The following is a 22052-nucleotide window of genomic DNA, read 5'->3' as shown; positions in this document are numbered from 1 at the left end:
GCTGCCTCTGGATACTGTCACAAGTGTTAAAACCCAATCAGGTTTGAGAATTTCTAGGCTAGAAGCATTAAGTAGCCAGGGGTTCTGGATAGAAGTCAAAATCTCCCCCGGGGGTTTTCAAATGAAGAATGCACATGACTCCCTCCTTGCATAGTTACAGCCAAGTCTTTGATTATTCAAGGTTTTGTGAAATCTAGTTTGGAGAATCATTCAGGATGGCTCACTTCTCCATTTTTTCCCCTGCTCTTTGCTTGTTTCATAGACCATTAGCTCTACCCCACACCCCTAACCCACCAGAATATGAGCAGGGGAGAAGGAAAAGGAGATAATATTCAGAACAGTCAATTTTATTATTTAGAACATCGAATTTTAGAGCTGGATGGGACCTGTTAGCCATTATCTAGTTCAACCACCTCATTTTAATAATGACAACACCTTACAGTAAAGTCTATTTCAATGTCTCCTTGAAGGCTATTCCAGTAGAGTAAAAACTTTTGCAGGTCCCGCTAAGCTGGAAAGGATTTGAATATGGGCCTGGTGACAGGACTGTGCATCTGTTGTCCAAAGACCAGACTAGCTAAGTTCAGAAAGGTTCATCCCCAGAAGACAGGTCATCAGATAGTGACCTTATTTTTATTTTTTTGGTGGCAGCAACTCAAGAAGACCACTAAGGCGTAGAGTGGTTGCAATCTGCATTGGTGGAGGGACTGCTCACACCAATGGAAATACAGACTCCTCAAAGTATTGAATTAAGAATAATACCTTACATTTATGTAGCATGTTACAATTTTCAAAATGCTTTCACATACATTTGTCTCATTTGATCCTCACAACAACCCTGTGAGGTAGGTATGGCAGTTATTCCCACTTTACAGATAAGTAAACTGGAGCGTAGGTACCAATGCTCCCAATTTGGTACTGCCCAATTCCCCATTATTATTGTTATCATGATATTTAAGCAGGTATGTTAAAATTCGTAAATGGATAAAATGGAATTTTTTTTTGATACTAGTGAACTGCCATATTTATTCTTCATTTGGAAGTTTCCCAAAACTGATTGTATTACCAAAATACACAGGTGATGCTCATGTTTGCAAGGCAAAGATCTAACCCAGGTGTTTTTTTGGGGGAGGGGAGGGTTGGATGGGTTGACAGAAGGGAATCATTATCTGGTGTGAAAAGCAGCACATGAGACATTCTTGGCTTTCTACATGTGGGTATGTGAGCAGGGGAACAAAGTAGAATTGTGGGGCTGGTGGGGGCTTAGTCTTCCCAGGATGAGGATGTAAAACAAAAATCTTCAGAAGAAAATTGGTTGCCTGGACCACCAGTCTGAAGTCCTAGGTAAGGGGAGAGAAGACTTGTCTAATTCCTCTTATGACCTCTTCGGCACCTCGTAAGAATGCCTAGCACATGCTATTTGTTCAGTAAATGTTATTGAAGTAATTGTTTCTGGTATAAGTAGAATAGGCTTTTTGCTTCCCTGCAACAGATGCTAAAGCTAAGTAGACAATGAAAAAAAGTGCAACACATAATAAAATTTTTAAATGCATGGGTTTCAGTGCAAAGGCCATCTGCTTTCCACAAAAGAGGTAGTTAATAGCTTAGATTCCTGGATTTATATTATTCTCCATTAACAAAACCATTATAACTGTTAGCCAGCAAAGGGGAGAGAACTCTACCAGTATAAACTGGCCTGACATCATTCTCCTCAATCAAAAAAAAAAAGCAAAAAAAAAAAAAGCTGTTTTCTCAACAGATGTCACTCACAATCTTTCTTACCTGACATTAAAGAAATTATCCACTCAAATACCTGCAGATTAAACTAATAGCAGATTTCCAAAATACTAACCCTTCTTTGCATCTTTGCCTTTTTTGGGAGGGAGGGAGAAGGTAGAGTACCTTGAGTTTGGGGTATCTTGCCAATCTCTGAAGACCAAAAGCCAATTGCTAGAACAATGCTATTAGTTGGTTCTCATAAAGGTTGCAGAGTCTGCAAGGACTTCTGGAGGTCTTGATTCTAGGGGTGTAAACTTCTTAGTATGTGGTAAAGATGATGAAATTTTAAACTTTTTTCTTTGAGAAATTGATTTGTATATCCCTGTACTTAGAGGCACATTAATAAAAGTCTGATCATAAATCAAATCATGTCAGATAAAGTCATTACTACTTTTTTTAACTCTTGTTTGATGAGAATTGGCATGTCAGATTACTTAAGGGTTTGGATAACACCTTCCACTCCTGGGTTCTGTAAGAGAAGTGAGAATAATATTGAATTCCTCTGACAAACCTCCAGATCTTAAAGCTGAGCATCAAATCCTATTCTTAGTAATCGTATCTAAAGTCGCATTATAAATAAGGTTTTAATTCAACACATATTTGACTGCATTATTATGTAATAAGTAAGTAATGTGGGAGTAAATAGATGATGAGGCTTCTTGTAGAAAAAAATATTTTTTTCTCTTGTGACATTAGGGAATCATGTTTCACACTCTGATTATAACTGTATGTACTTATCTAACTCTTCCATATATTACAGTGAATTATAGGGAAAAAGATAATCAGTATGCCTGTGGGATCAGTAATTCTGAAGTACATTGTGATTGCAAGGGTGGTATGCAAAGGGTAGAATCAGAAAAAGAAGAATGCCCACCAACAGTATCACCATGCAGCAATTTCAAAGAAATTCACTGTTACACAGTAACAGTTAATGACCCAGGAAGAAAGAAGCTAAAATTAGTTGTTGTTTTTTTAAACAGTATTCAAAAAAGCTAATGTGCACCAGGGGAAGGGTGAGAATGTGGATGCATTAGAAACCTCGTCATGCCCTGAAATGTCAACGCTAATCTCTCGCTGTGTTGAATATGAACACATTCATTTAACAAGGTACGCACTTAGTGTAGCAGGGTGGGTTCGCTAAGCTGGAATGAACACATGCCAAGAACTTCCAGCCATGTGAGGGAAACACAAAACAGGTCTTTCATTAAGGTAGAGCAGGTTTTAGAATAAGGAAGAATGTATTTCTGGGCCAACCAACAAGCTTCCTAAGGCTTTCCTCGTCACATCCAAGGATATACTGAATATTTCTAAAGTTAGTGGCCACCTCCCTTTTAAACTAAAGCGGATCCCGGCTCCACATTACTAAGAGTTTATTGATTCAGAGGATGACAGAGTGCTTCAATGATTTGAGAACATCCAACTAATTCACCCCACTAAGAAGCAGGTGCCCTTTAAAGGTACTTTCCAGTCTCTGGTTCCTCAATGAGGGTGTCAGTTGGCATGTTACTGTAATTATTTTCAGCATTTTTTTTTTTTAATAACTGGCTTTGTTGCCATGTACATCCTTAAAGAAACCAGAACAGTATTCAAGAACACCCATCACAGTGCTTAACAAGATTTAATGTACATTTATTCTTAACATGTGGAACATATAAAGATTTTATACTGAATAAATGATATTCATTAAGCCAGAGGAAAAGGAGGAATTTACATCAAGTTTTTTTTTCTTTTTTCTTTTTTAACTACATTATCTTGAAATACAAATGCGGATTCTCATCACTGAAAAATCTTTGAAGTTGTGTTTCTTCCTTTTTTCTGTATATTTCTTATTTTTGTCTGTACTGATAACCATTTTCTAAATCAATCCATACGCAACCATTTCCACACCTTGATTCATGAAGCAATTGTGATCGGCTGCTCTCCCGAAATAGAGCATGACTTTATACATACAGAAACTTGTACATTACCCTCGGTTTTTTTTTGTTTTTTTTTTTTTGTTTTTGTGTTTTTTGTTTTTTTGGAGATATGGCCCTAATGAAAAAAATATATAAAATAAAAATAAAAAATTATTTAAATCTACCGTCACTTTGTAGTTACCACATCATGAAAAAGAAACTAAAAACTTCATACTAAAAAAAAAAAAAAAAAAAAAGGAAAACAAAAAGAAAAAAATGAGGGTATGTTCAATGTACAACTTCTATATACATCACGGCCCTTAGGCAGTAAAAAAAAATATTTAAAAAATGATTAAAGGAATTGTGAAGAACTGTCATTGTGGAAAGTCAAACAATAGATAGCAGACATGACAGTAGTGGTGAGGAAGCAATTTACGTTGATCGTCATCAGGTATGTGTTTTCAATCTTAACTTTAAAAAAAAAACAAACTGTTTTTGCCCCTAGCCTAATGTAACCATTCTCCTGTGGAGAAACCGATATCATTTCATAGTTTGACTACTGACTGACACATCGCTTGATCCCTACACCTACATCACTAGAAGCATCTATTGCACAGAGGTTTGGGTGATAGGATACGGGTTATTTTTACTTTTCTGGAAAAAAAAAAAGACACACAGGAAGTTGGTATGTTGCTTTTCACCTTTCTGTTTGAAAGTGGTGAAGTTTTCCGGTCATATAATGTTTTGCCACAACTTTTTAAGTCACTAATTTGCTTCCCAAAAAATATGCAATACAAACATGGAAAAGAACACTGAAAAGGAAATCTATGAAAACAAAAAGTGACCTTTGAATGTACTAGACAGCAACTTTGGTTAAAAAAAATAAAATAAAAGGATGTACTTATACACATAGACAGCAAATATTAATTTTATAACTGTTCAAATTAATTTTTTAAATTCCCAATTGGTAAATAGTGAATGGGGCAGAGGAGCAAAGATTTTCTTTTCCTTCTTTCTATGCTGGATAAACAAGAACAGAAAACAGCCAGTTATAGGGGACCCTCTAATCTTCACCCACACATGCTTGGCTTCTCACATATGTCATAACTGCCCAATCTGAAAGAGTACATCACAGATGACAGAGGCAACCAGAGAGTTCAGGACAGCTGATATCGAGATATCCAGCAAACGGCCCTCGTGCAAAAGGAACTCTGAGCGGTTTTCGTCCACTCTGGCCATGGCCAGCAAGGCCTTGGCCGCCCTGCACATCATGTCTACGCTAGGCGGCTCCAGAGGTGGAGGCTGCATGTGCATGAGGTTATGCTGGCTCTGCTGGTACTGGGCCATAGTGACCCCATCCTCCAGGAAGCTTATGAGGTTTCCGATGCTTCCCTTCTGCACAGCTATCGCCCTTGCTGCTAATGCATCCCCTTGGGCAAGGTTCGATAAGAGCGCCATGGACATTTCTCGGCAGACCGGGTTTTTGCGGTCTCCAACGTACCTAACTAAAGTAGCGTAGAGTTTCTCCTGACGGCTGAATGGAGGGGTGGCCAAGATAAGGTCCACATTATTGTCCTGGATGCTGAGCTTACACAGGGTCTCCAGCACAAGTCTCTGAGGCGACAGCACTGAGTTGGGTCCCACAGTGGGAAAGGGATCCTGTGCCTCTGCGGATGGGCACACCATCCAGTGTAGCAAGCCATCCAAAATTGGCAAGCAGATACTTTCTGTGTAAGCAGACAAGTCTAGCTGCCCAGAAATGTTGGCTAATGTGACCAATGTATTATCCCTTAAGACCTCGAGGCAGTCCCACCACCACTCATCCTTGCTGCAGGTCATGCCTTTGTCCTCTTCCTCTTCCTTTTCGTAGGTCTGAGGTGCTCGTTTTCTCTCTGGATGTTCGTGGTGAAGAAGAATCAGCTTGCCCAGGATCAGCACCAGGCCTGGATGTTTGGACATTTCGGCGTCATTGCCAGGCACAAAAGACAAGCTACGGACAATATTTGACACACAGATACAGCGCTTGGCCAAAGAGTCCTGCCAGTGGGCAATGGTGCATAGTGGAGTCTCATCCCGGCTCCTTGGCTCATCCTCAAGCAGTTTAATATTCCGGTGGCTTTTGGCTTCATGGATACCAAAGGGAAATTTACTGCTTTCGGTCTGGTTACTAGGGTTCGAGTCTTCAGGCAGCGCTCCAGGCCGAGCTGACAAGACATCATCAATGGTTGCTATTATGCTTTTCTCTGGATGCTCCTCAAATTCATTTATTCCTTCCAGATTTTTCTTTTTTCCCAGGGAGCCGAGGGCAGGAGGTGTCCGCCTGCGAGGAGGAATCTCCATCTTGCTCTCGAAGTGAGTCTGGATATGCTCGGTTGTGTCGCCTCCCCCAAGCTGCCAGTGGAGAAGCCCACTGTTGAACTCCTGAACACGGCCGAGTTTGTCAGATCGGTCAACAACAAACAGATTGTTCTTCTTTACTATCTTTATTGGCAGTCTGTCAAATTTGCTTGCTTGCTTTGGCCTCTCGTTCGGATCAACACTGGCATCAGGAGAGGCAAAAACCATGCTCTTATCTTCAGCTCCTGTCTTTTCCTCTTCATCTTCCTCCTCCTCGTCCTCATCTTCATCATCATAATAGTCAATACATTCAGCCTCCTCATCTTCCTTCCCAGAGTCATCTGCCAAAGACTGACTGTCATCTTTCTTATTTGCGTTGTGATCAAGTGCTTTTTGACTGGGGTCTCCCACTTCATATTCCATTAGAATTCCAAAAATGTCAATCAGGCATTTTCTAAAGTACTCTACTAAAAGCTCAAGAAATCCAGATAACTGAGGAAAGAAAGAAGAGAAACAGGAAACGGTGTCATAATGTCCAATTACAACCAAAAGGGAGGACACTTCCCGTGACAATAAAGTAAGACTTACGAGAATATCTCCGCAAACTCTTACAATTTATGGATTGCCTGGCCAGGAGCGGTCAAGTGCACGGTCAAGGAAAGCTAGCTTCCTCATCCTCCCACTGTTACCTAAGTGTATCTTTATCTTACTTCTTAATTGTTGCTTACCTTCACAAACTATACCCATGATAAATTTGCTTCCTTTTACGCTTTTATATTCTCAAAGGGAATGTTGTACATTGCCCTTTTCTTTTGAAATTTATACACAGTACTGGAAAACGAAGGCTTGCATTTCAGACTCACTCGCTTAAAGTGCTTTCTTCCTTTCCATTACTTAAAGGAGTGTTTTTGCCTTTATTTTTATAGCCATTATTATCATTTTATGATGATTATGTTGCCTCGGGGCCACAGGTTATCCTAACACAAGCTTTTCCCTTAAATTTTTCTTTTTTAAGAGTAAGACGATCTTGACAAAACTGCTTTTTGTAAAAACTGAAAACAAATCAATTCAGACCCTGATAAACAAATCAGGAAGTTAGGCAGAATTAGTTTTCACATTTAAGTTACTCATATCTAACTTCAGCTGGTAGAAATGAAAATTACTAACTGATAAATATGACCATATTACTTTGAAAGAAACATATTACCTTTAGTGAAGTGATGAAAGGCTCCCCCCGGGCAAAAAAATGTTACAGAAATCACCTATGCCTTTACCCCCATGTCTCCTCTCTTTAAATTAAGGTCAAAAGCACAACTATTGAGAAGAAACACTGCACTGCCTAGGTTTCTAAGTGGCCAGCTTAGGACATTCTTGAAACAGTGAGTTTATATTTTTTTTAAGTCAGACTTTATTTTGGGAGGGAAATGGGGTTACTGATAGAACAATTTTGGTTATGAAAATAATTAATCAGCAGTTTGTTCACTTATAGACATGAAATTTAATTATTCTAGTAAAGATAGAGTAATTTTTTTCATACTTATCTACTGAAGAGACTGCATGTAATTTCTACAATGTTTTACAAGTAGAGAAAAAGTTACACTTCAGTATTAGTCAATGCCTGGGGTGATTTAAGGAAAAGGAAAGGTGATACTTTATTACTTCAACTCGAGAATTCAGGAAATAGAATGGTTTATGCAGGAGCACAGAGTTAGTGGCTCGTTACACGTGTCAAAGGATCTCAAAGGAGGCTGAACCCTCAGGGGTCACTTGGTGCAACCCATACTAGATCTTCTACTAACTTCCAACAGGTGGTCAGTTACCTTATCCTTGGAAATCCCCAATGAGGGGCAAACTGCCACCTATCAAGGCAGCTCTTGGCATATCTGGAATCTGAATTTGCTTAGACAATTTTTCTTTTATGGAGCTTAAATAATTCTATCAGAAGTTTCCACTAATTCTATTTCTGAACTCTGGGACAACAGAACTTTTTTTTTTTTTTTTGGGAAGAAAATGATGTTTCTATTAAAATGACCTTTTCGGGGTTTACTTTACATTATCCCCATTTCCTTCAAATGATCATATGGCATGATCTCATATGGGGGTGTCCCCAGCAAGCAGCAAAACCTATTCATCTTGAGTTTTGTTTGCTTGTGGGGTTTTTTTGGGGGATGGGGGGGAGGAGGGAGTTATTTCTAAAATGAACTTTAAAAAAATCAATAGAATATACTCTAGATTTTTTTTTTTAGGTACAGGTCATTGATAATAATTTTCTCACCGCCATACTGAATTTTTTCTCTTTTTTTTGGGGGGGGGGGAAGGAGATGGGGTGTGGATTGGTCCTTTCCTGTGTGATGGTCTACCAAAATTATATTTTCCATTTCAATCCCTGACACTGGCAATAACTTTATGATGAGTTTTATAATACTGTGATCAATGCCCATCTAACATTAGCGTCATCAACATTAGCCAATTAGTGGATTATGTCTGTGTTGACACATTTGTTCTTAGCCTAATAGTTTTGTTTAATTGTCTCTTTAGGAAATCCCCCCAACAATTAGCTTTGGTGAAAAAAGGCTAAGTACAAGTATAGTTAATCACTCTGGCAGGGCAAACAAACACAAGAAAATGTGTTAATAGCCTTTAATGAAGAAAGCACTAATAGTTAAATAAACAAACTATTAGGTTGAAAACAGAAATGTCAACACACACAGTTTACTAAATTGCTGATTGTTAATGAATACTAACCACAACACAAAGAGGTCAGGAGGATATTATGAGACACAGCTATAATTTGAAAAAGTATGAAATTCATCTCCATCCTATGTCAAGTTAGTAGTTTCTGAATTACTGTGTTTTATGGGAACCGGAAACAGGGGCACAGTGAAGGTGATTATAACGCCAGCTGCACTTGTGTTCCATCAATTCCAGCACTACGCAGGAGTTAAATCCTGCAGGATTCTCCTTTGGCCCCTTTTTTGGGGGTGTGAGGGTTATTTCTCTTACCTGAGAGAGATTGAATGTAGCCACAGTGCTGTCATCATAGAGAAGGATATTAATAGTGTCCAAAGCCCACGTACTTTCGGCCAAAAGGCCCGATTTCAGGGACATCATCACCCGCCACGCCTCAGGAGTTACTGAGAAAAGGTAGAAGATGAAAACCAGTGATTGTGACAGTGCAAAGACTAAATGATCTGAGGGGTAGGAGACATGAAATGAAGGTGCAGACCCCAGAAGTCAGAACGCTAACCATGTTGATGTTAAAGGCCAGAGCAAAGTCTGGAAGTTTTCAGGTTCAACTCTGGGCACTGAGCTAGAGAGCAAATGTGCTCCCCACGTTGTTTATAGGCTGAACATGAACGAAACACACTTTTCCTGGTAGTAAGAAAATGATGTCTTTCACTTATTCTACTTTTTTGTAGTTCTATAAGTTTATTAATCATTTTATAGTGAACAAATAAGGGTACCTTTCTTCTTGCTGCTTTCTCCTTTTATAAATCTTTGGAGGATTACTGGTTATAGAGAGTGTAAGCAGAGTGTATCTTAAATAAATAATTCAGGTTCAGCAAATATCTAAGCGGGGTCTGACGTGCCTCCCCCCATTCACTTTTCTATAATGGTAAGTAAGGGATACAAGTGCATTTAGGGGACTCCTGAGTTTGCATGGCCTACAAAACAAGAGACAACAGGCTGCAACTGATCAGACTAATTATTCATTGTCTTAGAAGGGGCAGCTAAGTGGCACAGTGGGTAGAGTGCTGAGCCTGGAGTAAGAAGACTTCTCTTTCTCAGTTCAATCCAGCCTTAGACACTTAGTCACTGTGTGCCCCCGGCAAGTCATTCCACCCTGTCTGCCTCAGTTTCCTCATCTGTAAAATGAGCAGGAAATGGCAAACCCCTCCAGTATCTTTGCCAACAAAATGATTAAGCAAAAGCAATGATAAGGCATATGAAGATGCTTATGATGGTTATAAAGTGAAGTTCATTGTAACAGGGCAAGAAGAGAGGACGTGAGATATTAAATCTATGGAGGTTGGGGCAGGCAAAGCCTCACCAGGAATAAGGTGACACTGATCTTTAACAACAAGGAAAATCAATCTTTGATAGAAAATGTTCTCCATCTTCTATCACTTTCTAAGAAAAGGTTTTTTTTTGTTGATCATTTCAAATAAGCTGAGTTATTTAGAAATTTGGGAAATATTTCTCCTTGCCATTTGAGGACACAACAGAGTTCTCCATTTTTGTGTTTACTGTATTTCAGAGCCTCATATAAAACTCAGAAAAAAATAGTGTGTACTTTCAGTCATCTAAAACTTTCTCATAAGGGTTCAGAGCAGCCTGAACAGGTCAGCATTAAAGCCAAAAAGCGGCTTGGCTCATGTATGGTGTGCGTGTGTGCGTGCGTGCGTGTGTGTGTGTGTGGTGGGTCTGTAATGCATTATATCAATTATATATATTATAGTAATGAAAATTCTTCTTGTCTTTAGATCAGTTCCTAGGTTGTACATGAAGTTATGGAGTGGTTTGTCCTTAACATCTGGAGTTATTTTCAAGTCTTAATAAGCTATTTGATACCGTTGTTAAGTAGGTGTTATCATAATATATTTCCAGTAACTTGCCTAAGGTCACCCAGTAGTTAAGTAAAAACGCAGAGTCAATAATTCAGTTCCTGACTTGCTGCCTGGTGCTCTAGCCACTGAAGCACATGCCATTCACCAATTAAAATGCTATTTTCAGGTTCCCCTTCAGAGTTTCCTCAATTCAAGTTGGTTTTTTCCCCCAGCAATTCCATCTGTAAAACAATGCCTTGACACTCAGAAGTGACATGAAGTTTTCTCTTTAAGGCTTTATATGAAAGTCTAACATGCACTAGGAAGACATTTGTAAAACTTACCAATATCTTTTGAGGTAATCTTTCGTCTTTGTTTCAAGACAGGTTGTGATGCTTCTACAGACCCTGGAGGGAAGGTGATCTCTCGTCGAATTGGGGGTGGCTGGGGTGGTGGTCCTGTGACCTGTGATGCTGGAACTGTGGGTATAACCTTTTGCATCTTCATGGAGGGCAAGAAGGGAGATTTGCTTGGAGACATGCGGTTCTCTAAGGAGCGCTGGAAGGACGCTGGACTGGGAGCCCTGGAGATGTGGTTTGGCATCGATGGTGTTGTCTGGTAGGATGACTGAGGTCGAGTGAGGGGCTGCATGGAGGCTGAAGATGACATATAAGGCTGCCGTTGGTTGACATGAGAAGGCCACTGGCTCTCGTGGTTTATCCTCTGATCAGGTACCAGCATTTCATCAGTGCGGTTCATTCCTGGATAAGGGGGAGCCTGTGCAGGGCCTCCTGGACCTTGCCTGTTCTGGTACGGATAAGGCATATCATTTCGTGTTGGCCACATATTCTGCTGAGGACCCTCACTTGAGGATGATTGCATGGGGCCACCAATCATCTGAGGAGGTATACCATGTTGCTGCATCTGACCTGGGCCCTGCATTCGTTCTCTGTTGTAAGGATATGGATATTGTCCCTGGATGGGCCTCCTGTCTGGTCCAGAGTAAGTACTGCCATACTGGTTATACATTTCTTGCTGCTGGCTGCCATACTGAACATTATACATGTCTCCCTCATGGCGTTTTGCTGGGGGCCCATACATGCCATCCATGTGACGTTTGTAGTTCTGAAATTCATTTAAAATAAATTATATAAATATGCTCTTAGGGAAATAATTACACACATCTACTTTTAAATTATGCAAAAAGAAAACAAAGAAATGATCTAGTAGGAAATTCATATAAAAGAAAAGGTCATATAAATATTGGGGAATGGCAACTTATGATTATTTTTCAATACTAATAGTATGCTTGAGGAAGATATTTCATAGCACTTGGAGGTTTTAGATATTGAAAACTTTCATGGAAATAAATCAAACAAACAAAATCATAATGTGTCCCTTTCATACTGGAATTTCCCAGTGTAATTAATTCACCATTATTTGTAGGAGAATATTACAATAATGATAATTGATAGTACTTTGAGATTTGAAAAGTGCTATATATACATTATGTCATCAAAGGGTGGGCAAACCGTGAGGGGTCCTATGATAAAATAAATTCCCTGGCCCATCCCTAGGCTAGGATTCTACTTCCATGTGGCTTTAGGTAACTTTTCAGGCTATGCTAACATTACCTAACACGAACATTCCCATAACTATTTCAGCTGGGCAGAACCATCTTTGGTCCCATCCAAGTCCATATCATAAGCTCCAATGAAATCCTTGATTGGTTTTAGTTTCTGAAGGTGCATGATCAGGAATAAAGCCTCTGGTCTACTTTTCTCTCTAAAGCACTCTTTGGGTCATCCTAATACCTAAGAGAGCTTAATACTGTCCTACAGTGATTTTTCATTAAGTTGCTCATGATTGTTCTTAGACATTATGTTGTCCTTTTATTTTGGAAATCTAGTTAAGTTAAATTAGTCCAGTAATAAATCACTGTCAGATATATTTACTCATTAATATAAATGTTAAAAAAGAAAAACAAAACAAAACAAACACCTTCTCTAATTTGCTAAAAACTTTCCAAAACGATATTGGTATCTTATGATTATGAAAAAAATCATACCATGGGGTGCACATACCTTCACCAGGATTTTTAACTAGCTAAGCAGAAATACTATAAATACTATACTATACTATATTATAAAATTAAAATAAATTGGAAATAACTGCTTAGCTTTATTCTTAGAAAGAGCTACTATAGCTATTCAAACATAAGTTAGATAATTCAATGAATCAATTAAAAAACTAAAATAACTTAACCACATTCCAAAGACATTAGCATTTATTATTTTAAACTAGACACTAAAAATTCTGTTCAGCACACAGAAAGGATATGGTTTCTGCCTTAAATTCTTAACTAGATGTGATAGACACAAACTTAAAACATGCATTCAAAATACCCTTGTAATAAAATATTATGCGTGTCAGAAATGTTTTAATGCGCTTCATAATACTGTAAGTAATATTTATTTTTGAAATTTCAGAATCTCTGCTATGTCTTATGGTGCTGAATATGAAACATACCCTTAATCCTTTATTTAAAAGAGATGTTTAAATATTTTGTTAAATTTTGTAACCTAAATCTAGTGAAATAGTAGTACCAATTAAGTGAATCAAGTTTCATGACTGAGGAAAACCAGTTTTTTAAAGAAAGAGGGAGAAGAACGACTTCTACCTCCTTCATGCCTTACCGGTTGCTGTGGATATATTCCAGGCTGGTGTCCTCCATAGGGTGGCTGTCCTGAGGGAGGTCCTTGTCCAGGATACTGCTGTCCATAAGGTTCATGCCTACAATGGTGTAATTCAAAGAAGACCATCAACTACTAGAGAAGATTCAGGTCTAGGGAGAAAGGACCAATTCAGTTTTGCGAAGCCCAGACTTGTATTCCTTTGAACCAGTCATTCAATTTCCATACAAAAGTACTTAGTAGCAGCAACACTTTATTTTTGAGTAAAAGGGATGGGAACACCCTTCTCAGGTGATGATGCCAAACTCTTGGCATGGCTGCTGGTTAAAAAGTATCACAGGAATACTGGTTGAACAAGCAAGCACCTTGTATGACGCTGGTCAAATTCCTTGGCCTTTGAGCTGAAGCTCCGCCTACTACATGAATGGATTTGTTACACGGAGGACTTGTTACACAAGAATTTAACTTGCAACATCCTTAAATGAAGGTAGAAGTAAGAAGCAGGAATTCAGGAAACTAAAGAAATACACACACACACACACACACGCGCGCACACATACACACATACACACACACACACAGAGAATTTCTGCTACTCCCTGACAAGGGAGCTCTTATTTTAATAAGTTCCTATTTTCTTAATAATACATTTAAAAATCACTTCAAATGTTACTGAATTTGCTGACTGTAGTATTCCTTCTCAATCCGTTGTAAAGATGAAACATTTCATTCCTTAAAAATATTATGAATGAAGCCTGTGCTATTTGGCTCTAATCTGGTTTAATAATCTTAATGTTCAATAAGAAACAAGACCAAGGCACAGAAGAAAGTGGCTAATAAGAAAAGAACAGGACAGGAAGTCCTGGATGAAAAAATGCTCACTGCCAACGGAGGCTGGCATAGTCTCTGAAGCTGGCAGTCTTAGAGAATTGCCTACAGTACATACAGGTTAAAAGTGACTTGTTCCAGATCTCAAAGACACATTTATCTAGCACACATTAAACACCTAGTATGTCCCAGGTACCAGGGATACAGTAACCAAAAAAATTAAAACAAAGAACTTATATTTTCAACTAGAGTGGGTCAGAAATGATCAGGCTGGTTCAATACTGGGTGGTGAGTAGTAGGGAGTTAAGGGGTATTTCTAGGAGTAAAGGACAGGAGTTCCATTATGATGGGGGTAAGTAAACTGCTCTTCTCACCTCCCAATCAAGTGGCAGAAGCCTGTAGATTAATGTTTTAAAACTAGGACAGGTAAAGTTCTTGAAAACACAGTAGTGGAAATAGGAAAAAAAATTGCTTGCTTCAGAAAAGCAATAGTATGGAATTCTAAGAGCATATGTTCACTTTCTAAGGATGATGAACAGTGTCCCCTAAACCTGCCTGTTCCATCCAACACTCTCAAACAAGCCAAAGCAAAGCCCAACATTGTAAACCAAATGCTTGTACTTATAAGAATTATAATGGTTATCTAATGAATACAGAGGCTGCAGAGAAATTCTCATTCTCATTTGCTGGCTAAGATAAAGATGAGTAGAAGATATGGCTAGGGTCACTGCTAGAAGGCACTGTATCTGTATTGCTCTGAACAGGTGGTCCCAAGCTACCTTTTCAGGAAAGTTATAATTTGATCTATAAATTGATAGACTACAAATTTAACGAGAGACAGGACCTAATACTTTTTATTTCAAGGAAAAAATATCCTTTAAGCATTTCTGAGATAAGCCATACTGTAAGTGTGGTTTTACTTAACTAGGAAGTCTTAATAATGTTTATCCCCTTCTTAACACTTCTTCCTCTCCAATATAGAAAAAAATTCTTCATCTTAATTCAATCTGTTGGGCACGTATAGAGTTTATTGACTAGGAGAGGCAATTTTCAGAAAAAGAGGTAACCCATACTTAAAACAACGAGCCTTTACAAAGATAACTTTTGTAAGCACCTATTTTAGGCTGGGAATTACTTTTAATTCTCAATGTAGTTTTCTCAATAGTTCAACCATGAACTCTCTTCATATTTATTTTATGCAAAAATAGTTTTGCTGATCTTTTTATCTTTCAGATACATTTCTCTGAATTACTTTTCTTCTGTAAACATAAAGCTAAAAATAGATAGATATCACAATTTTCTATTTTTGAAAGGTACCAAGGAAGAAAAGCCCGTGTTCTCTGGCTCCTACTGGACTTTTTAATTTAAAACTGGACTCTAAAGAAGAACAAGTAAAACACCATGGTAAGTCCACCTCAAGGGATTTTCAAACTCCATCTGCACATCTACAAACATAGCCTACAGGTTAATTGCCACTGGAGTTTTCTCAATGCATGAGCATGTCCCAAAACTATTTCAGAAGGAGATGAGAGACTGGGGATGTGGGAGTATAATAAAGAGAGGGAGGGAAAGAGAAAGAGAAAGAAAAAGAGAGAGAGAGTTAAAGTTGAAGAATTCTTGCTTCAGTTCATGTAAACATGAATTTTTGCAAACTATAGTAATAAACTTCATAGTTATTACAACAAATAAAAACATTTGATAGTTCTGAAATGATATGATAGTTTTGAGAAATGTGCTTTTATATTTCAAATAGTAAAGAATGAGTACTTGGAGAGAGGATTTCTAACACACTGAAGCCAAGTGAAGCATATTTTTATAACTTGGGTGGTTTGGCATTTTCATCTACATAAATACACTTGCAATTTAAAGACTGAGGATTCTGCCGTGCCCAGACACACATCAGGAGTCAGACCTATGAAGGCAGTTGTCTAACACACCCACGTGTTGATCAACAGTAGGCAGAAGGAATGGCCGCTCCCTACCTCATTAATCTCCATAGAAACCAGAAACATGGTGATCATTAGTGGCTCAGTTACCAAAATTCTCAGTACATGAATTGTTCTGTTCTCTCTTAGATGTCTATGGAGAAAAGGATTCCTATGAAAATGTTTTCTGTCTTCACCTCAGGAAAAAAAAAGCAAACTAAAACCCACCTTCTGTCATAACTGGCTCCGTAGGGAAACTGCTGCCGCTGGCCCATTCCCATGTTGGACATCGCTCCTGTTGGGGCTTGGTTATACAAGTCCTGCATCCCACTGTTAGGCATCTGTCCTGGTGTCATGAAGGGTTCATTGCTTCCAGACACTGCAACATTTTTAAGAAGGCATAGTCACTAAAGGAAGGACTGACAACTGAGCACTGATACAACAGTTTCAAGGTAAACTTCTACTATCTTTATCAATTATTTTAAAGGAAATAATGTCCAGAACCCTAATAATCCCAGATGAACCATCCTAACAATGGTAACTGGTATCTAATGCCAAGAGAAAGCAACAATCTTGAGAAAGCAGGATAGGGAATTTGGGTGCAATTAAATTTCACATTCAAAATGAGTTTGGGGGACTTGGGTATTTAAAGTGGGGAGAGTTCATTTTGTCAGCAGAATCACTCTTGCTCCTGTGCTACCCAGGTAGCTAGATATCAATCTAAAAGAATCTCCCTGATCTTGAGCCCAGATATCATAAGGGCTTTGCTAGCTAAGTTTCTAACGTTCCTTGTTGCTTGCACATGTTCACCCCACCCTGCCACAAGGTACATGTGACAGAAGAAGAGTTGTAGGGATAGGCCAGCTGTAGGAAGGAAATGGCTCCTCACTTTCTTGATCATCTCCATCCACTTACCCCCTTCCCCACCTGACAATGTGGTGAGGAGTACTGCTTCGAGATGCAGATCTCCAGACCTGAGTACTAGGCTACATGAGAACCCCAACTTCTGAGGCTTGGTTTCAGGAATGAAACAAGTAGCAGTCAGTACTGAGATTACTAGTCATACTGAAAACAAGAGCTCTACACCCTTGAGTGGAGTTCTGCGAACACCATATACAAATTTACTAGACTATGAACTATAATGGAAAATGCGTAGTACACTCACAGCCATTATTCGCTGTGTCAAGGCACCCTTCTGAAATTCAGTTTTGAGGGAATTAAGTAGCACATACCATTTCAAAATTTAGTATATTCTAAACTAGTGTTTTCACTGGAAGAAGACTATAGGCTGAGAAGTTATTTTTTAAACAGAGGACAGAGGGATATGTAGGTAGGTATGATTTCTGCCAAGAGGGTAATTTATAAAAAAAAAAAGAGAAACCCTTAAAAAGAATTCTTTCTGACCTACTCAATTTATCCAGGTGGTGACCTTTATGGAATCAGGGTAAAGAAAATAGCTACAGAATTAGAGTAATTCCAATTAATGAAAGGAGAAACAATTGTTATTTATAACAGAGAGTAGAGTTCCAATTAGGTCAGATATGCAAATTAGCATAGGCCTAGGACCTGAAGGAAATTAGGCCAGACCCAGAAGAAACTAGCCTGTAGGCAATTAAGAATTTTAATAAAAATTTTAATTGACCCACAGTATTAACATTGAGTTTTTTTAGTCTTTTGATGGTTATTCTGTCAGAAGTATGGGAAGGCTGGATGAAAATTTTTTAAGTTGGTCAAAAAAAAAAAAAATTGGAAGCCTAGAAAATTTGAATAATGTATATGACGGAATGAAGCACATTATAATAGTATCTTTCATTATAATATCATATCTCTATAATATTTTAAGATTTAAAAAGTGCTTTTCCTACAACAACTCTATTAAATGGCTAGTGCTAGTATTATCTCCATTTTACAGCCAGAAACTGATGTTAGCTTGTTTAACTTTATACAGGTGCATCATGCTGCTTCAAGGTAAGCCAATTAGCATTTATTAAGCGCCTACTATGTGTCGGGTAATCTGTTAAGCACTGGAGATACAAAGAAAGGTAAAACATAAAAAAATACCTATTCTGAAGGAGCTCACAGTATAATGGGGGTGGGGAGAAACAGGATACATACAGGTTAAATTGGGGGTGCTTTCAGAGGGAAGGCACTAACAAGGGGAGGACAGGGAAGGGATTCATACAGAAGGTGGGACCCAATGTAAGCCAAGAAGTATGTATTTGAACAAAGAGCCTTCCTGTCATGGAGGGCACTGCCAGGGGAAATGCCTGGAGTTAGGAGATGGAGTACCTCATGCAGGAAATAGTAAGGAGGCCCTAATGTCACTTGTATCACACAGTATGTGGAGAGATGTAAGGTGTTCAAAGACTGGAGAAATGGAAAGAAATAGAAAAGGCTTGAAGAGCCAAATAAGAAGATTTTATAACTGATCCTAGTGTTAATGTTGGAATTTATTGGAGGGGTTTGGGGTAGGGGTGAGGGGTAGAGTGGGTGGAGTGACCTAATCAGAGTTGCATTTTAGGAAGGTCAATTTGACAGCTGAGTGGGGACACTTGAGACAGGAAGACTCACTAAGTAGGCTGCTGCATTAGTCCTGGTGTGAAGTGATGAGGGCATGGACCAGGGGAGCAGCAGGGTCAGAGAGAATGGGGCAGATACGGAGTGGTTAGACAGGAAGGAGGAGAACCAAGGAAAGTAGGGTCAAAAAACCTTGAGAGAATAAATACTATATCAAGGAGAAGAGAGGAATTGAGAGTATCAAAGGATACACAGAAATGGAGAAGGATGTGGACTGAGAAAAGGCCTCCAAGAACCAGACTCTATGAAACCACACACACTGTTATACAGCTTTTATCATTTAGCAAGTCAGTTTATTTCTTGGGTATCGTTTGCTCATCTCTAGAATGAGGTAGTTGGAGTAGCCAGTCCCTGAAATCCCTTCTGCTTCTAGATCTGTGAACCTATGAAAACATTTACATATTTATTATCTCACTAGAACCTGATGATAGAGTAAGTATTAACAACAGATAGATGAAAACTGAGGTAGAGGGGTTAAGAAACTTGTCTACGGATACTCAGCTAGAGTGAAAAAATCAGCACTAAGATCCCAGGGCTCCTGATTTCAGGATCAGGCTTTCTCTATGACAAGCTACTGACTCATTTCTTGCAATAAGACAACACAAAAGACTCTCAGACTTTTGGTGGTAACTATTCTCACCAAAGCTCAGCAAATTCACTGGTGTACTGGAGTAATAAAACTGACATGGGATGCGGGGGGATGACAGCTTCCATTTCATTTGGGTCAGGGAAATGGTCACAATCTGACTGGCACCTAAGGTAATCTAAGTAGCACCTACATTTCCATTTTCTTTGAATGGGGGAAATATAATTTTAACTTGGTCCCAATTATTTAAATATTGTTAATTTACAGAGAGACCAAAAAAACGCAGGAAAAATTTGAGGAAAAGGGTCATTTAAGCCACTGTGTCACTAAGTGGATGATGGCAACACATTCTATTAAATGATACTTAAATTCTATCTAGTTCTCTCTAGATAGGTTACAGCGTAGGACTGAAAATTTTCACCAACCTAAAACCTAGTTAGCAAGGATTTTTCTCTCTAAATAATGTGAAATAAAAGCAATATGAAAATAGCCTGGCTGGCCCAGAATAGATAGATAATTGGTTTAGTTAATCTAGTTAATCCTAAAATGTTGCCGGTCTACACTTAGCTACTTCTCTTTCCAAAGTCACCGAATTACAGAACTTAAGAGTTGAAAGGGACCCCTGTAGCATCTAGTGTAAACTACACCCCACTATCCATCAATTAATAAGCATTTATTAAGCACTGGCTAAATGTCAGATACTGGGCTAAACATGAAGACATAAAGAACAGTGACCATGGCCTCAAGGGGCTTACATCCTATTGGGGGAAACCTTCAAGACACTTAGGTGGTATCCAAAATATGTACAACTACAAGGTAATCTGGAGCTTGGGGGGGGGCAGAAAGGCTGAAGGAAGCAGGAAAGGCCTTATGTAGACAGTGGTGCTTGAGCTTAGTTCTGAAGGAAAGTAGGGATTCTAAGAGGCAGAGGTGAGGAGGTAAACTGTTTCAGGTTGGGAGGATGGCTTGTGCCAAGGGATGGTGATAGAGGGTGGTGCCTGTGAGGGAGAGTAAGACTTAATTTGGTTGGACCACAGAATACATGAAGTGGCACATGCTATTAGGCTGGACAGGCAGTGTGGAGTTAGAACGTGAAAGGGTTTCTTAAATGCCAAATGATGGAATCCGTATTTAACCCTTGAGGTAACAGGGAGCTACTGGAATTTATAAAGAGAAATACAGCTGCACTTTCAATTTATACAAGATAGTAGAAGATATATCCCTGTAAAGATGTAATCGTAATTTTGGAAAATCAAATCCAACATTCCTACTGATTTACATTTTTATTTCAGAGATGCTCGAACTTCATTTCTGATTGGTTGGGTAGTGATACCTAACACTTCAGTACTATGTCATTCTGTTCTGCAGACTCGATATGAAGCGATTCATGATCTGTAAAAGAGTATTTAACTACACTAGGGAAGATCTGATTTAAAGAAGCATGGAGATGTGCATCTGAAAAACTAATACCTACTGTCTAGTTTTTCTGCTTTAAAAAAAAAGGGTCAGACTTTTTGAAAAGCAGGTAATACCTACAGCTAGGAGGGCCACAGACAATGACAGCTGAGCTTCCTCTGGAAGCATCTTTCTTAGATGGAAGCTAGAAAGGCACAGTGACTTAGGCGATAGCCATGCCTTCTCTAGTGCTTACTATACAGTGGAAATTGATGAATAAATATGTGCGTGTACATGTATGTGGAAAAAAAACCCAAAAGCATTATGGAAATGGTTATATATGTTGTTGTTGCTCAGTCATGTCTGACTCTCCATGACCTCATTTTAGGGGATACTGGAGAGCTTTGCCATTCCCTTCTCCAGCACATTTTACAGAGGAGGAAACTGAGGCAAATAGGATTAAGTGACTTGCCTAGGGCCACACAGCCAGTAAGTGTCTAAGCCAGATATGAACTCAGGAGGTATTCCTCATTCCAAGTTCAGTGGCACTCTATCCACTGGGCCACCTGGCTATCCCATGCAATTAAAAATATACATCATCCCCCCCCCGATATATATGTATAAAACACCTTACATATACATGTAATATTTATGTATTTATCATATCAACATATTTTTATAGTATAATTACAATATAGATGTGTATGATGTGTATATGAAATGTGTGTGTGTGTGTGTGTGTATGTATGTATGTATGTGTAAAACACCACTGTATTTCCTTCTGAGAGACCTCCTGATGGTGTTTGACAGGAAGATAAAGGGTGTGACCACAACAATCCAAGTTACATTAAGTATATACCTTTTCTCATTCCACCAAAAGGGTCCTTGTTAGGTTCATAGGGCATCCTTCCCATCATGTCTGGGATGTTCACGCCCTGCTGGTATGGTGCATTTGGTGTCATGGAATTCCGTTTGGGGAAGGAGGAATCACTCACATCCGAGAAAGGGTCATGCACACTGACTGCACTGTTCCTAGACAGAGGGAGGAAATGAAAATTCAATGATATGGCAGGAATTACCACTGCAATGAATCAATACACCATGAACTTTATTTTTAGATTCAGAAAATATATCTTCAGAATAGCCGATAGAAATGACTTTTGTAGTTAGCAGCCTTCCAAGAGTCTCCTGGTTCATGTTATGCAAATTGTTAATTTCTTTCTCTACAGAGAATGCTCTAGGAAAGTCAGTAATGAGCTCTGAACAGCTTCATTACAGACAGCAGTCAAATAAGGGAGATTACAGAGGGTATCTTGTGTGTCTTAACATACCTGCTACCTGGCATTGGTGCCATCTGTCCATGAGGGGTAGAGGCTGGTGTGGGTGGTTTGAGATCACCTGGAACTTCTGCCATAGAGTTACTACCAGTTGACTGGGGGGTCTGTGGACCTTGTAAGGATCCCGAATTAGCTGATGGTGGCACCAAGATG

The 22052-nt window shown here is 38.9% G+C and overlaps 1 protein-coding gene across 9 annotated transcripts in view; it reads right to left on the bottom strand.

Annotated features, from left to right (window-relative positions):
* Positions 1 to 3387: 3387 nt before the first annotated feature.
* Positions 3388 to 22052, bottom strand: part of ARID1B (AT-rich interaction domain 1B) — a 551978-nt gene continuing 533313 nt past the window's right edge. For all 9 annotated transcript variants that reach the window (XM_072643769.1, XM_072643770.1, XM_072643767.1 and 6 more), the window contains 7 exons: positions 21894 to 22032; positions 21422 to 21594; positions 16233 to 16383; positions 13255 to 13351; positions 10903 to 11683; positions 9015 to 9145; positions 3388 to 6503 (listed from right to left, as the gene is read on the bottom strand). In XM_072643769.1, coding sequence (XP_072499870.1) covers positions 4776 to 6503; positions 9015 to 9145; positions 10903 to 11683; positions 13255 to 13351; positions 16233 to 16383; positions 21422 to 21594; positions 21894 to 22032 — 3200 coding nt within the window. In that variant the 3' untranslated portion in view covers positions 3388 to 4775. The remainder of the gene's footprint in view (positions 6504 to 9014; positions 9146 to 10902; positions 11684 to 13254; positions 13352 to 16232; positions 16384 to 21421; positions 21595 to 21893; positions 22033 to 22052) is intronic.

Source organism: Notamacropus eugenii, chromosome 2 (assembly GCF_028372415.1).
Source record: "Notamacropus eugenii isolate mMacEug1 chromosome 2, mMacEug1.pri_v2, whole genome shotgun sequence".
NCBI classification, from domain to species: Eukaryota; Metazoa; Chordata; class Mammalia; order Diprotodontia; family Macropodidae; genus Notamacropus; species Notamacropus eugenii.
Note: the sequence above shows the minus strand (reverse complement) of the source record. Positions and strands in the feature narration are given on the sequence as shown.